The sequence below is a fragment of the Borostomias antarcticus genome, assembly GCF_949987555.1.
Source record: "Borostomias antarcticus genome assembly, contig: scaffold_89, whole genome shotgun sequence".
In the NCBI taxonomy this organism is placed as follows: domain Eukaryota; kingdom Metazoa; phylum Chordata; class Actinopteri; order Stomiiformes; family Stomiidae; genus Borostomias; species Borostomias antarcticus.
In genome coordinates this window covers 295,272-310,671 of record NW_028175833.1, presented here as the reverse complement: position 1 = coordinate 310,671, position 15,400 = coordinate 295,272, and the positions used below count along the sequence as shown (strand labels likewise).

The 15,400-nt window shown below is 46.0% G+C and overlaps 1 protein-coding gene across 2 annotated transcripts in view; it reads left to right on the top strand.

Moving 5' to 3' along the window:
• The window catches only part of asic1b (acid-sensing (proton-gated) ion channel 1b), a gene marked incomplete at both ends in the record, with an annotated part of 75,491 nt that overhangs the window by 34,330 nt on the left and 25,761 nt on the right, over positions 1-15,400 (top strand). For both annotated transcript variants that reach the window (XM_084463038.1, XM_084463039.1), the window contains 2 exons: positions 6,868-7,018; positions 9,021-9,148. In XM_084463038.1, the coding sequence (XP_084319164.1) occupies positions 6,868-7,018; positions 9,021-9,148 (279 nt within the window). The remainder of the gene's footprint in view (positions 1-6,867; positions 7,019-9,020; positions 9,149-15,400) is intronic.

Genomic DNA, 15,400 nt, shown 5'->3' with positions numbered 1-15,400 from the left:
CAAAGGCGTGGGGGGAGATCCATCTGGTTCAGGGTGACAGGCTGTTTCAGGGTGGTTCTGTAGACAGGCTGTTTCAGGGTGGTTCTGTAGACAGGCTGGTTCAGGGTGGTTCTGTAGACATGATGGTTCAGGGTGGTTCTGTAGACTGGTTGGTTCAGGGTGGTTCTGTAGACTGGTTGGTTCAGGGTGGTTCTGTAGACAGGCTGTTTCAGGGTGGTTCTGTAGACAGGCTGGTTCAGGGTGGTTCTGTAGACATGCTGGTTCAGGGTGGTTCTGTAGACATGCTGGTTCAGGGTGGTTCTGTAGACTGGTTGGTTCAGGGTGGTTCTGTAGACAGGCTGGTTCAGGGTGGTTCTGTAGACATGATGGTTCAGGGTGGTTCTGTAGACTGGTTGGTTCAGGGTGGTTCTGTAGACTGGTTGGTTCAGGGTGGTTCTGTAGACTGGTTGGTTCAGGGTGGTTCTGTAGATTGGTTGGTTTAGGGTGGTTCTGTAGTGCATAAATTACGTTGCCACAGTTAATTACTGACAAGAAAGTAGACTAAAGCTTCCTGTCATCACAGGAAAAATATAACTTAAGAACTGTTGTAGAAGTTCTCGTTCAAGAAGCAAAACCGTTCACCAGAGTTTATTTATCCAAGGATTGTTACAAACACTCGAGTGTGGCTTCTTGTCAAGCAAACTGCAGCAAGCTGGTCAGTTGAAAGAGCCCCCAGTGCAATCTGCGCTCCACAACTTCAAGCAGAAGAGTGCAACTCCCCCTTCCTGCCCACCAATCTGGACTTCCAGGTTTATGTCGTAACGTTCCCCAGGACAGAGACCACTGGAACCTGCCCTTTTCACCTCACCCTGATTGTAAAGATTCCCAGATTCCCAGACCACTCAGGTTACCTGTCCACTCAGGTTACCTGTCCAGGTTACCTGTCCACTTAGGTTACCTGTCCACTCAGGTTACCTGTCCACTCAGGTTACCTGTCCACTCAGGTTACCTGTCCACTTAGGTTACCTGTCCACTCAGGTTACCTGTCCACTCAGGTTACCTGTCCACTTAGGTTACCTGTCCACTCAGGTTACCTGTCCACTCAGGTTACCTGTCCACTCAGGCAGCCTGTCTGAACACATTCCACATGAGCCCAGCCCCCTGTCTCTCCCTGTGACCTCTCGAACATTAAACATGACACACATGTTTACCCTTGCACATGTTTACCCTTGCAGATGTTCCACCCTTAGCTTTCTACATAGATCATTAACGTGCATGTTGCAGGACACATTTCATCAATAATAATAATAACTAGGGCTGCGAGCAGTAGTGAGCGGGCTCTCGCGCCCCACGCATGTCGGGGTGCGGCGCTGTTAAAGGCTGTGCTATTTCGGTGTCCAGTACTGAGAGAAACTTCCTGTCACCAGTAGGTGGCGCTCTAAGCGTGACTCAATACCGATGTATAGCTGTGTTCAGGACGGTACCTTGATGAAGTGTGAGAAATGTTGTGTAAATCGGACAATGTATGTAGGAGTTATGATGACTTCCTGCTTGACCTGTAGGCGGCGCTATAAGTATGAGTCAATACTGACCTACAGATGTGTTCAGGACCCGATCTTCATCAAGCGTGAGCAATTTGGGGTAAATCGGATAATGTATGTAGGATGTATGTAGGGTGTTTAGTGAAAACTAATTTATTTTGATAACTTTTGATCACAAAGGTCTTAAGATGAAGCTGACCGAATATGAAGTTGATCGGATGAAATCTGTAGGAGGAGGAGTTAAAGTACGAGGCATGGAAATGGTAAAAACAAGGAAAAAATGGCACATTAAGAGCAAAATGGCGGACTTCCTGTTGGATGTTGGGTATACAGTAGCTCCAAGAGACATTTTCGTGTGTCTCGATAAACTACATATGCCCACCGAATTATGTTCGCCTACCTCAAACTGAAAGGTGGGGCTCGCCATTTTACATTTTCCAGGGGGCGCTCTTGATCCGTTTTGCCACGCCCATTTCCGTCACCCATGAAATATCAAATTTTTCACCGGGACTGATGTATCTGCAAAGTTTAATCCGTTTTCATCAGTGTTTAGGCCGCCAAAAAGGCATTTGTTTGGGGAGAAGAAGGAGAAGGTAGAATAATAATATAATAATCCTTACAATTTCAATAGGGCCTCGCACCGCCAGTGCTCGGGCCCTAATAATAATAATAATAATCCCAATATAATTGTGAGAGGATACTCTCTCAATTACAGAGCCATCCAAAGAGCAAATCTTAAAGTCAGTTGCCTTCAAACAGCGGGTTCTAGAGAATTTAATATATTACTACATTTAAAACAAGTTTAAGCTCTAGGAGTGAGGGGTGAACACTGGATCAAGTCACAAGCTGTCTGCAGAATAGATAATGCTTCTCCCAACGTAGGAGCCGATGAATAAATTACTGTCATTAGCATAAAAGTGCACCTTACACCTCTTGTAGAGGAGGCAGTGTTATTAATATACCATGTGAAAAGAAAGGACCTAGAATTGAACCTTGTGGTCACCCTTGGAAACCTCCATGAAAGTGGATTGATAAAAGTCAACCACAATACATTGGGTTTTATTTGTAAGATAATTTGTATTAAATATCGGTAACTGTTGTATTTTTCTATCACAGTTTCCTGTTTCCTATAGAGGAGACTTGGCAGTGTTTCAGACAGGAGTACAAGAATCACAAGGACAGGGATTCAAGCCTCTGTCCCTCAGGGCGTGTCCTGAACAGTGGACAGGGATTCAAGCATCCGTCCCTCAGGGCGTGTCCTGAACAGTGGACAGGGATTCAAGTCTCCGTCCCTCAGGGCGTGTCCTGAACAGTGGACAGGGATTCAAGCATCCGTCCCTCAGGGCGTGTCCTGAACAGTGGACAGGGATTCAAGCCTCCGTCCCTCAGGGCGTGTCCTGGACAGTGGACAGGGATTCAAGCCTTCGTCCCTCAGGGCGTGTCCTGGACAGTATGCTGGATAGCGAACGCTCCGCCCGGCCGGTCTGGAGGAGGAGCTCTGGGCTTCATGGAGAGAGGCCTCCCTGGGCTCTGCCACGTTTGGCAGGGAGATCATTGGATTTGGAGCGCTGCTATAGCTTTCCATTTCCTGCAGTCAGTAATGAGGTTAACCATCCATTAGATCTCCACCCTCATATCTGAGCCCGCCAGCCCAGGATTGAGATCTACTTTCATTTATTGCTGAGATACATTCTGACTACAGATGCTATCCACCATGCTCAGGGCCTTATCTACTCTATTATGTATAAAAACGTGTGCAAATGCCTTGATACCCGCAAATAAATGTGCAAGATGATGTATGAACGGTGTGCATGGAGGATTACATCCTTAATGTGCGCAGATTTGTACGCTCTGTCCAATTAGTACTTTTGGTCGGAATTAATATGTAATAAGGGGCGTGCCTACCCTAGCGTGCAAAATATGGGAGGAGAAAATGCAAATACATAATTGTAGCACACGCTCAGTGACTTTTATACAACGGTTAGTTCTGGTTCTTGATTCTGATTGGCTGGAAGCCGTGTTAAAATACTTTGTAACACACACCTGGGACCGCATATCATTCCATTTTCAGTATTAACGCGCCTCCCATTTGATCCAATGCATTGTAGTTGTTGTTGTTGCTTGGCAACCCTTTTGTTAGGGGAACTATTTGCTCGGCGGAATTGAGGGAATGATGCTTCGTTTTGAATAAATCTTAATATTTTACATTGCTGGGTGTTTATTTTACACTAAAATATGTAGTAACCGTTGTATAAAAGCAATAAACCATGAGAGGCCGTGTGTTATAGTGATTTTATAACAGCTTGGGGGGTTTTAGGCACTCCGCTTTGCAGCGTGCCTAACAACGCCCCCTAGCTGTTATAAAATCACTATAACACACGGCCTCTTGTGGTTTATTTCTTAAATCAACCCTGAAAGCAGTTTCAGTGATGGTATTTGCGTTTGCTATTTAATACCTTTGAAGGGCAGGTACTAATTCCTTCATTGTGAGGAACTGTGCTCTCTTCTCCAAGTTGCGAGATGGAGACTTTGGAGATGGCTGGCTTATAGGTAACTCCATTCCAATATTTGAGTCTATAAGGTTACAAAGTCTATGTGCTATTTTTGTATTTATTCATTTTGAGTTCATTATTTTCCCTCACAGGAGATCTGGGTTATTTCCAGTGTGTTGTGTGGTTCTATAACGTTACCGCCGCGCCACAGTCTCATGCTAGAGGGAATCATTTTATTATTTTTATGTTTGTGCGCTGTAGTAGGTTTAATTATTATTTCGTTTTACAAAACTTTTTGTTCAAATGTGAAGCAATCAGGCTTCACAACGGTAGGCCTGTTTAACTGTTATAGGCTGTCAAATAGGCCAATATGCTATGCTTTTCCCCCCAGGTGTGGGAGGGGGTAAATGAATGTGTGTGTGTGTGTGAGCCGAGGGGAGGGGGGGGGGTCCAGTCTCATCACAGGCCAATGTTCTCCTGATAAGTGTTTCATTTTAGGTTCGGTTAACGTTTAATCGGTTAACCTTGTCCATCCTTGAACAGAACCAAAGCATCATCTCAGTTCATATCTCATGTTCCTTTTTAGGTGACAGCGCGTGTCCCCTACAGCCCTTCCTCATGTCCCCTACAGCCCTTCCTCATGACTCCAGTTCTGTACCCAAACACCCCCGGGGAGCACAGGCTCATATCCGCATGAGCAGGGATGGGCAGTATTTCTATTACTTGTATTTGAAATACGTATTTCAATTACTTTGGCGTATTTTGTAATTTGTATTTGATAAGGCCGATAAAAAATCGAATGTAATTTGTAACAAAATATTTTAGAGTGGAGTAATTCTGTATTTAAAATACTCAAAATACTTTCTCCATGAATAAAAAAACTAAATTAATACATATTCTTATAATATTGGATGTAACAATAAATAATATTTTAAGGCACATGTCCCTAGGCTTTTTTCCTTTTTTTTTTGTTGAAAAGAGTTGAGCGCAGAGCTCTAAAGACTGTAGACAGTGAACAAGTTAGCTAGCTAGCTATCTTACTGCTGTTTAACTTCCTAGACCGTTGGTGGACAGTGAACCACGCAGCTCTCAGACTTGACAGGCATGCTCACGTGCAAATTGCAATGCAAATTGACCCACACTACCAGTGCCACGCTGCTCACGACTTCAGATCTTCAAATTCAACGGATTTTCTGTCAAAGTAAATTAGTGATCGATGCTAACATGCTGATGACGCTACCATGCTGTCTAGGCTAGTGCGCAACATAGCTAGTGTTTAACAAAGCTAGCGATCGATGCTAACATGCTAATAACGCTAGCATGTTGTCTAGGACGACAGAGCTCCTGTCAGAAGTGACAAAAGAACAGTTGAAAACGCCATGCCCAACACAGTTTAAATCAGCTGGCCACTTTAAGAGACAAACTACCTGATATGATGGAAAAACATCAGCTCCCTCTATTAATAAAAATATGTATACATAATCAATCAAGCTGTTGTCTTTTAATAGCTTTGCTTAGTTACACTGACATTCTGTGACTGTTCTCCCTTTTAGTGGGGTTCACCAGAGCTTTGTGTATATCATATGGCCCAGACCTGAATACTCTGCTTTACCAAATTGAGAGAAAAAAGAAAAAGAAAAAAAAGCATTTCCTATATTTGAAATGCAAAATACATGTATTGTATTTTGATACATTTTCTGGCACCAGTATTTTGTATTTTATTTTGATACATTTATTTGAGGGGTATTTTGTATCAAAATACATTTTGATGTATTTTTGCCCATCTCTGCGCATGAGGAACATCATTGGGCGCACCTTTGGCGTGTTGCAAAACTAAATAATAGTTTAGCCTACTGCTTTTGCGTTTTCGCTCCTCTTCCATGGTGCAATTGTGGGATACAACACGCAAAACCCCTCATTTAAATAGGGCTGTCTTCACACTTTTGCATCTGTTGTCATTCACACAATTATCCTTGATAGATCACCTGCAAAATGCATTCCAACTGAACGCGCAATCTGAAACACTGCTGACGCAACTTTGCGCTCTTTGTTTGAGATCTTAGTAGATAAATACACAAATACATTTTGCACAGTAATTGCAACAGCAATCTGCTCCAGTTTAGCACAATATCCACAAAAGATTTTGCTCTGATAATATGCCCGGGCAAACACACCTACAAATTTGCCACCTGTGTGCACCTAATTTACACCCATGATTGCAATTAGCCAGGTGGCTTTTCTTCATATTTCAGGACACAGTTAGGTTCATAATGAAAATGACAGATCACACTTTTTTGCAGAAAATATCAGTTATGTTGGTTTTGGTGCATCACAGCTGGCTGAACTTATTTTTAAATCCCCCTCTATGTATGTTTCGCCCTTAATATCATCCAATATCAATTCAATATCATTCAAACCTCATACGTTCTGAGGAGAGACAGAAGGAGAGAGTGCGTGCTGACTGCTGCAGTTATTACCAGCTTTTCAAAAGCGGTATTTGCACCTCTAACCGCATGTGGCATTTAGCTCATGGTCTTTGTGGATCAGACACAAGGCTTATTTGGGGCATTTTTGCACAGAATTGCCTAATTCACATATATTCAAATGAGACTGGTGCAGCCGTGAAGCTATTTGCTTATATTATATTTTTCACCCTTTGTGTGTGCTTTGTGGATTGGATGCAATGTTTTGTCTCATTTGCATGGGTTTTGCCGCTGCAAAAGCCGTCTAATCCTTTTGTGGATTTGGCCCTTAGTGTGCTATAGGCCACGTTGGCCAATGCATTGCTTTGCCTCTCTTGGCATCCAGTTCTGCGGTTTGTATTGAATCTCCTATCTTCCTGTGACCTGTTTCAGATCTTCACGCGTTACGGGAAATGCTACACCTTTAACTCGGGCCAAGATGGCCGCCCTCTGCTGGTGACCATGAAGGGCGGGATGGGGAACGGTCTGGAGCTGATGCTGGACATCCAGCAGGATGAGTACCTGCCCGTCTGGGGGGAGACCGGTAAGGATCATTCAGCTCAACTCAGCTCACTTCCATTCGCTAAATGTGAAGTCTTGACATGCTCTTATAAGTATATTTCTCACTCAAACCATACCCTAACTGTTAGCCAAAATGGTATAACTATTGCTGCTTTTGAGCAATGTACATTTCTGATTTTATGGAAATATATTCAGAATAGAACTGTTCTTTCAAAATGTCAAGTTTGCAGACTTTTGTTGGAGCATATTGTGTATAATGTGTTGTTTATTACCATAGGGTGCTGAAGAGCTTTGTCAGACTTGGTTGCATAGCAACTTGTTAGCCTGCCAGAGCTTAAGAGAGAGGCTCTGTAGACTTAGCCTACATAGGCCTACTTCCCTGGCTATAACTTGTGGTCCAGTAACACACAACACAGTCCTTCTCAACCACAACTGCCCTGAGTAACAGATATTATCGACTGTTCCCTTAATGGAGCCTGATAGAGATTGATTCACAAAATGTCCCTTGATGGTAATATAATTGTATGACTTGTCAGTCATGTTTATAGTATGCATACATCATACTAGACCACGGCAACAAGCTAAAGAAAAAAATCAATGCTGGGTCTGGTATCTACCTCGACATCCTATTTCTGTGTCATAAACTTTACTCATAAAGTCGAATACTGTGAAATGACTGAGGGTGTGTGAACTGAACATGTTTCTTGTACAGAAACTTGGTGGTTTTCCCCATATGAATTCTAACATTGGGGCTTCATATCAATACTTCACCAGTCCTTAGGATGGCAGATGGTCAGAACTTAGCAGGACTTCTTCAAAGAAGGGCTGGCTCCAGCTTTAGCTACAGTATGTGTTGCTAACAGCCCCAAGCGAAGGATCAGTGACACGCATGGCTTAGAAAGCAGCCTCAGATGAGCTGTAGCTGCTCATGTCTGCTGCCCTCTTTATGAAAGCTCTCTCTCATCACTTTGCCACATCATTTTGACTGAGAGGTAGACCGAAGGACTGGCCAAGCAAGAGCAGGCAGGGGACTCCGTTAGCTGTTAGCCTAGCAATACATTCTAAACTGGACATGCGCTGCCCATGGTCCTGTTCTGACCCAGGAGAATGGTTCAATGGTGTCAAAATGTCACGCTTGCATCGTTTATATGCCAGTCATGTCAAGCTCTGTCTGACGGTTTACATTAGTAGGAAATGTAGTAGCATAATGCCAGCGCACCAGGCCTGCTGCTGTCCTTCCCTTCAAACCCGCAACGCTGTGCCTCCCACGTGACTTGTATGCTAGCTTGTACGACAAGCAAGGTCACCTTTGTTATTATTCCTCTTTGGTTATCATGGCTTTGTTTTGTATTGTTTCCTTACAATACAGTACATACATTGACTTTGTGTATAAAAGTCAGAATGTCAAGTATTAAGTATGAATGTCAGAATGTCAACATCTGACGCATGGGTAGCCAACAGATCTATCTAACGTTGTGAAAAGCTCAGGACTGCTTGGTTGAATGTAGTGCATAGAAACACCCTCAGGGTCTAATGGGGATATTGTCTGATTCGGGTCCCAAGCCCATCTGTTCTTGTTTAATCTGTACAAAGAAACCTGTCAGCTCCATTGATTTTCATTTGATGCTTTTCATGAATGTATGTATTAATGACTCCTCTGGTTCACTCAGGCAGGCCTGCTCCAGAGGGGCTTTAATGAGGCTGCTTAGAAAGAGAGTCTCTGTGGCTGTGTGGCCAGCAGGTGTGAAGAGAGAGAAGACTGAACACAGGAGCATAGTCATGTAATATCTGATCATGAGAAATGAATGACCTGCACTCGCAACTATAGCCTTTGAAAGCAGCATGCCACAGAGGTATTACGTAACGCTGTTTGAACAACAACACAATCCTGCTCCTCTCCAAAAATGAGAGATGGATTGACATGTGGGCGGGTCCCAGTGTAAAAGAGAAAGCGTGTTGTTAGTGTCTCGTCTCAGCCGCCCCATAGAGACGCTGACCCCTGACCCCTGCTTCCCCTCCCTCAGACGAGACGTCGTTCGAGGCGGGCATCAAGGTGCAGATCCACACCCAGGACGAGCCTCCCTTCATCGACCAGCTGGGCTTCGGGGTGGCCCCGGGGTTCCAGACCTTCGTCTCCTGCCAGGAGCAGCGGGTAGGTGTCTGGGGATGGGGAGGGGCGGGGGGGGGGTAGGGGTCTGGGCATGGGGCAGGTGGGAGGGGTCTGGGTACGGAGGGGGAGGGGGTCTGGGCATGGGGCAGGGGGGGGGGGGGGTAGGTGTGTGTGTGTATCTCTCCCATCTGAGAGTCAGAACCCTTCTGAGAGTCAGAACCCTTCTGAGAGTCTGAGCAGATGAGTCAGAGAAACCCAGTCAGCTCTCACCCCGACGGAATGACTCACCCTGCCAGGAGTCCTCCTGATGCATGCTGGTCCATTAAAGCATCAGCGGAGCTGGTCAGCCACTCTCCCGCCAGCATGTGGAGGGTCAGTACCAGCCGTGTAGCGTTCAATCCTCCATTACAGCGTGACGCTGGAGTTCAGTCCATACAGACCTGGTGATACAGTCCATTTAACCTGAGGTGAGGGGTCAATCCTGGACTGACACACACGCACGCACACACACACACATACACACACACATACACACTGATACCAGGTCCTGGTGTGGGGTAGAATCTGCCTGATTGAAAGAGGAAATGAACACAACCCACGTCCTCCCGTGTATTAGTTTGTTTTAGAGTGTGTGTGTGTGTGTGTGTGTGTGTGTGTCTTAGATTGAGAGTGAAAATTGAGGCTTGCATGTGTGTGTGTGCATGTGTTTGTGTGTGTGTATGTGCATGTGTGTGTGTGGAGGGGTGTGGAGGGGTGTTCGTGTTCCTCTCTCATCTTTCTCGCTCCTCCCTCCCTCCCTCTCCTCCCTCTCCTGTCTCTCTGTCTGTCTGTCAGTGTGTGTGTGTGTGTGTGTGTGTGTGTGTGTGTGTGTATTAGTCCAGGGCTGAGCCCTCATTAGTTTAATGCTGTCGTCTTAGATCCTGCCAGCGTCTCTCTAACAAAGCGGTTGTGTGTTGGGAAGGTGGTGTTGAAATGCAATGCTTCTTCTGACTCAATGTCTTATGGACAAGGCGCACACCAGGCTCCTGCTGAAAGAACCTCCCTCCCACAACACATGCTACAGTATGAAGAAGAACATCATGATTTTCTTTCTTTCTTTCTTTCTTTCTTTCTTTCTTTCTTTCTTTCTCTTTTTTTATTTATTTTTCTTTCTTTTTCTTTCTTTTTCTTTCTTTTTCTTTCTTTCTTTCTCTCTTTCTTTCTTTTTCTTTCTTTCTCTCTCTCTCTCTCTTCCTGTCTATCTCTTGAATATTCTCTCTCTCTAACACACACAATTACACACAAACAATACATTATTCATATCTCTTTGATCAGTGCCATCAAATTTCCAACCCTCTATTAGCCATGCAGGTCGTTAATTAACATGGTGAGTTAACACACACGCACGCACAGACACACACACACACACACTAAGCTGGCACAGATACGGTACCCCCACCAGGCCTCCGCTGATAGGGCGCTTCAGAAGGTGACAATCGGGGAGAACGTAGCGAGCCACCATGCATGCTGGGAGAATGGAGCGAGCCGTGGCGAGCCGCTAAGTGTGCCCCAACCATTACCCAGCTGGCTGCCTCTGCAGACAGGACAAGGACAGTCCAGGAGTTTTCAGTGTCTCCTGAGTTTGTGAATCCTCCCAAATGGAACAACAAATACTGAGGTCATTAAATTGTAGTAATGACCTTTTAAATACTGAGGTCATTAAAGTGTAGTAATGACCTTTTAAATACTGAGGTCATTAAAGTGTAGTAGTGACCTTTTAAATACTGAGGTCATTAAAGTGTAGTAATGACCTTTTAAATACTGAGGTCATTAAAGTGTAGTAATGACCTTTTAAATACTGAGGTCATTAAAGTGTAGTAGTGACCTTTTAAATACTGAGGTCATTAAAGTGTAGTAAGGACCTTTTAAATACTGAGGTCATTAAAGTGTAGTAAGGACCTTTTAAATACTGAGGTCATTAAAGTGTAGTAAGGACCTTTTAAATACTGAGGTCATTAAAATGTAGTAAGGACCTTTTAAATACTGAGGTCATTAAAGTGTAGTAAGGACCTTTTAAATACTGAGGTCATTAAAGTGTAGTAAGGACCTTTTAAATACTGAGGTCATTAAAATGTAGTAAGGACCTTTTAAATACTGAGGTCATTAAAGTGTAGTAGTGACCTTTTAAATACTGAGATCATTAAAGTGCAGTAGTGACCTTTTAAATACTGAGGTCATTAAAGTGTAGTAAGGACCTTTTAAATACTGAGGTCATTAAAGTGTAGTAATGACCTTTTAAATACTGAGGTCATTAAAGTGTAGTGTCACGGTCGGATCCGTCTAGTCTCTGTGTCTGTCATTGTGTGGGATGGTGATTGGTCTGAAGAGGCTTAGGGGCGGGTCTGACTCAGGGAGGGTTTGAACTTAACCCGGCAGGAGACGGAAGAGAAGGCCCCCGTGGTTCCAGCGTCTCGCCGAGAAGCCAAACCTTTCACTGAGGACATTGATTACGACCGTGACTGAACCCTGTAGAGATCCCGTGTCCGTTGTCTCGTTAGCCGCTTCGGTGGCTCTTCGCGCTACACTGAGAGTAGCAACCCAAGGATTGGGCTGGCCGCTTATGGAAGCCAGGCTGCCCTCCCAAGAAGGCTTGGATCGACTACTGGAGTGACCATCAGTAGCCTACTGCGTCCAGGTAGGACCCGCCTATGCCAACCTGTTCAGGTACAACATATTCCACGCTGATGACAGACCGGAGCTTAGAGTGCACGGCTCAGTTTCTAGCCCGAGGTAACCCCTAGACTACCGAGTTCGCATGAATGATTCTCGGGTGGTATCTGGCCGTGACATTGTGGGTGGCTCGTCCGGGACTGAACGTGAGTGAATGTTAGCTAACAGGTTGGGTAGTTAGCCCTAAGTGGCGTTGCACTAGCTATTAGCCGCTTGCTATTAGCCGCTAGCTATTAGTTAGCTTTATTTAGTATGGCGCTAGCTTTTGTTAGCATTTAGCATCAGAACGTCTGGTTGCTGGGACGAAAGACGCATTGAGTTGGGTTGGCCAGCTTGGATGGTTCAGACGCCGCCAGTTAGTTAGAGGGGCGTTGAACTCAAATGGCAGATTAGCTGCTGCGTCAAGTAGTCCCAATTCCCAGACCAAACATAGGAGATTAAAGCTAAAGTTATAGTAGTCTGACTTGTAGATGGTAAATGGGATTTGACGGGGAATTAGTATACGGTTGTACAGAGTTGGCGTTAGTTTGATGTCTTGGGTTCTGGCTGTGCGTGAGGTGATTTGTAAATTGGTTGGATAGACTGGGCTAAGTGTGGAGCATAGGAGTGCTGCTACATTAGCGCCAGTAGTGTTGTTGCGATAGCCTGGTAACGTTAGTGAGTGGGGAGCGAATTCCCAATGCCACAATCGATCATGGGAGAGCATGTCGATGTGTGGGGGTTAACCCCAGAACAATGTAAGAGGCTGAGCAAGGACCAGTTGATCACAATAGCACAGGAGGAGGATATAGACTTGGCCAAAGATCTGAGAAAGCTAGCTATAGCTGAAATTATTATAGAGCATTGTCAGTTAGAAGAGAATAAGAGACTGAAGGAAAGAGTAACACAGACGGAGCGAGAAGAAAGAATGGAAAGAGAGAGTAGAGAGCATGACGCCAAGATGGCAGGGCACAAAGCCCAAATGGCCAAGATGGAACTAGAGAAATTAGTCTATAATAAGAAATCTACAAGCTTTGACATAAACCGGGCGCGTCACTTCATACCACCCTTTGAAGAGGGAGAAGTAGATATCTTCTTTGAGATGTTTGAGAAGGTAGCGAAAGACAGTGAATGGCCAGAGGAGAAATGGCCGCTCCTTGTACAGAGTGTATTAAAGGGAAAAGCCCAGAGAGCTGTAGCTGCATTGGATTGCAGAACAGGGTTGGAATATGATGCACTTAGAACGGCGGTCCTGCAGGCCTATGGTAGTGTACCTGAGTCATATAGGAAGCAGTTTCGTGAGTTGAGGCGCCAGCCAGGAGAGTCATATCTAGACTTATGGAGGAAACAAGTGATAGCAATTGACCGATGGCTTAGCTCCACTGAGACTTTTACCTATCAGGAGTTAAGAGAACTATTCATATTGGAGCAGTTTAAGAATAGTGCCCCCCGAGAGATAGAAATATACCTAAGTGAGAAGGACGTGAAAAGCCCAGAACGAGCGGCTGAGTTGGCTGATAGTTATGAGATCATTCATGGCAGAGTCACTGGGGGCGGAGTTAGTCGGAGACGACCCCATGAGGAGAGATCGAGTGGGGCGTTTCCCCCAAGGAAGCAGGATAACGGAGGTGTTTGGTACCCTCCAGTGAATGAGAGAAACCAAGCCGGCCCGTTTAGACCTGATCGGTTCTCAGGGAGGCCAGACCGTCCACCGCTTCGGCAAGGGGGCTCCGCCCAGTCAGCAGGCCGCGGTCAGTTTTCTCCAGTGGACATCCAGTGTTACCACTGCAAAAAGTGGGGCCATAAGAAGACCCAGTGCCCTAAATTAGGGTCCAGGGATGATCACGTCCCTCGGCGTGAGCTAATGGCCATCTCGACAGAGGCTGATGCCAAAGGAGACCTGTGTGGGTATGAGGAGTATGTAACAGAGGGGACGGTGTCAGAGTCCGACCAAGGGCCACAGGAGTCAGTGACTGTACTAAGGGACAGTGCGTCAAAACTGACTCTGATGTTGAAAGAGGTGAATGTACTCTCTAACACTACGTTCACTGGTCAGTTTGTAGTGGTAAAGGGATTTGGAGGCGGCTATGAGCAGGCGCCCCTCCACCGTATCTATTTGCGTTCGGAGGAGCTGTGTTCCCCTGGGGAACAATGGGCAACCGTGGCAGAAGTAAGTAGTCTGCCTGTGAGGGGAATACAGGTCATCCTGGGGAATGATTTAGCGAGGCCCAGAATTAAGCCAGTAGAACCAGTAGTATTAGAGCAGCCTTCAGAGTCAGTAGAGCTGTGCGAGTTGGAAAGGGAATTTCCAGAGGTGTTTTCAGCGTGTGTAGTTACCCGCTCTCGGGCTCGGGCGGAGGAAACTGAAACTCCTGGAGAGGACCCCTCACTGGGGACCAGCGGTGAGGTTAGTATAGATCTGGGGGAGACAGTCTTCCCCCAGCTGGATAAGTCTGGGGGCAAGGCGCCCCCGAGTGAGCGGGTGCCAGAAGTCCGGGAGCCGACCAGCATGGAGCCATTTGAGGTAGCAGTAGGCCCAGAGATTCCCTCTCTTGACCAATCGTCCCTGGGTAGAGAGCAGAAAGCGGATCCCTCCTTGGCGTATGCCTGTAAAATGGCCACTTCAGAGGAGGAGAGTAAGGAGGTGAACACTGGCTACTTCTGGCGTGGCGGGGTTTTGTTCAGGAAGTGGAGACCAGTAGGCCGGCCGAATCAGGACTGGGCTAGTTATGAACAGGTCATGCTGCCCCAGAGATGTCGAGCAGAGGTACTCCAGTTGGCGCATGAGTCCAGTCTAGGCGGTCATCTGGGGTTCAAAAAGACTATGGACAGAATTAGCAGGCAGTTCTATTGGCCGAGCATAAGGCGTGAGGTGAAGCGGTTTTGCCGCTCGTGCCACACATGTCAGGTGGTGGGAGGGCCGGGGAGGGCTCCTCCGGTCGCCCCTCTTAAACCGTTGCCGGTTGTGACGGAACCTTTTGCGGAAATCATGATTGATTGCGTAGGCCCCCTACCTAAGACCAAGCGAGGTAACGAGTACCTACTTACTATTTTGGATATGGCCACTAGGTATCCAGAGGTTTTTCCCTTGCGTACTATCAGGGCGAAGGTTATCGCAGAACATCTAATCAAGTTCTTTGCTTGGGCGGGTTTGCCAAAGACTATTCAGTCGGATAGGGGATCCAATTTCACGTCTCAGTTGTATCGTCAAGTGATGTCAGAGCTAAAAATACTCCCCAAGTATTCATCTGCATACCACCCTCAGTCCCAGGGGGCCATTGAGCGCTTCCATGGCACGTTGAAGAGTATGATCAGGAAGTTTGTGGAGAGCCAGCCTAAAGAATGGGACGAGGCAATCCCTTTTCTCTTGTTTGCTATTCGGGATGCCCCCTCTGACTCTCTAGGATTTAGTCCGTTCGAATTAGTTTTTGGGCATGAGGTGCGGGGCCCCCTTAAACTGTTAAGGGAGCAGATGGTTGAACCCACATCTCCAGGAGATGTTTTGCAGTATGTTGAGTCTTGTAGAGCTCGGCTGCAGGCAGCGTGTGAAGTGGCGGGCAAGAACTTAGTTGGGGCTAAGGCCCGCATGAAAGCCAAGTATGACTG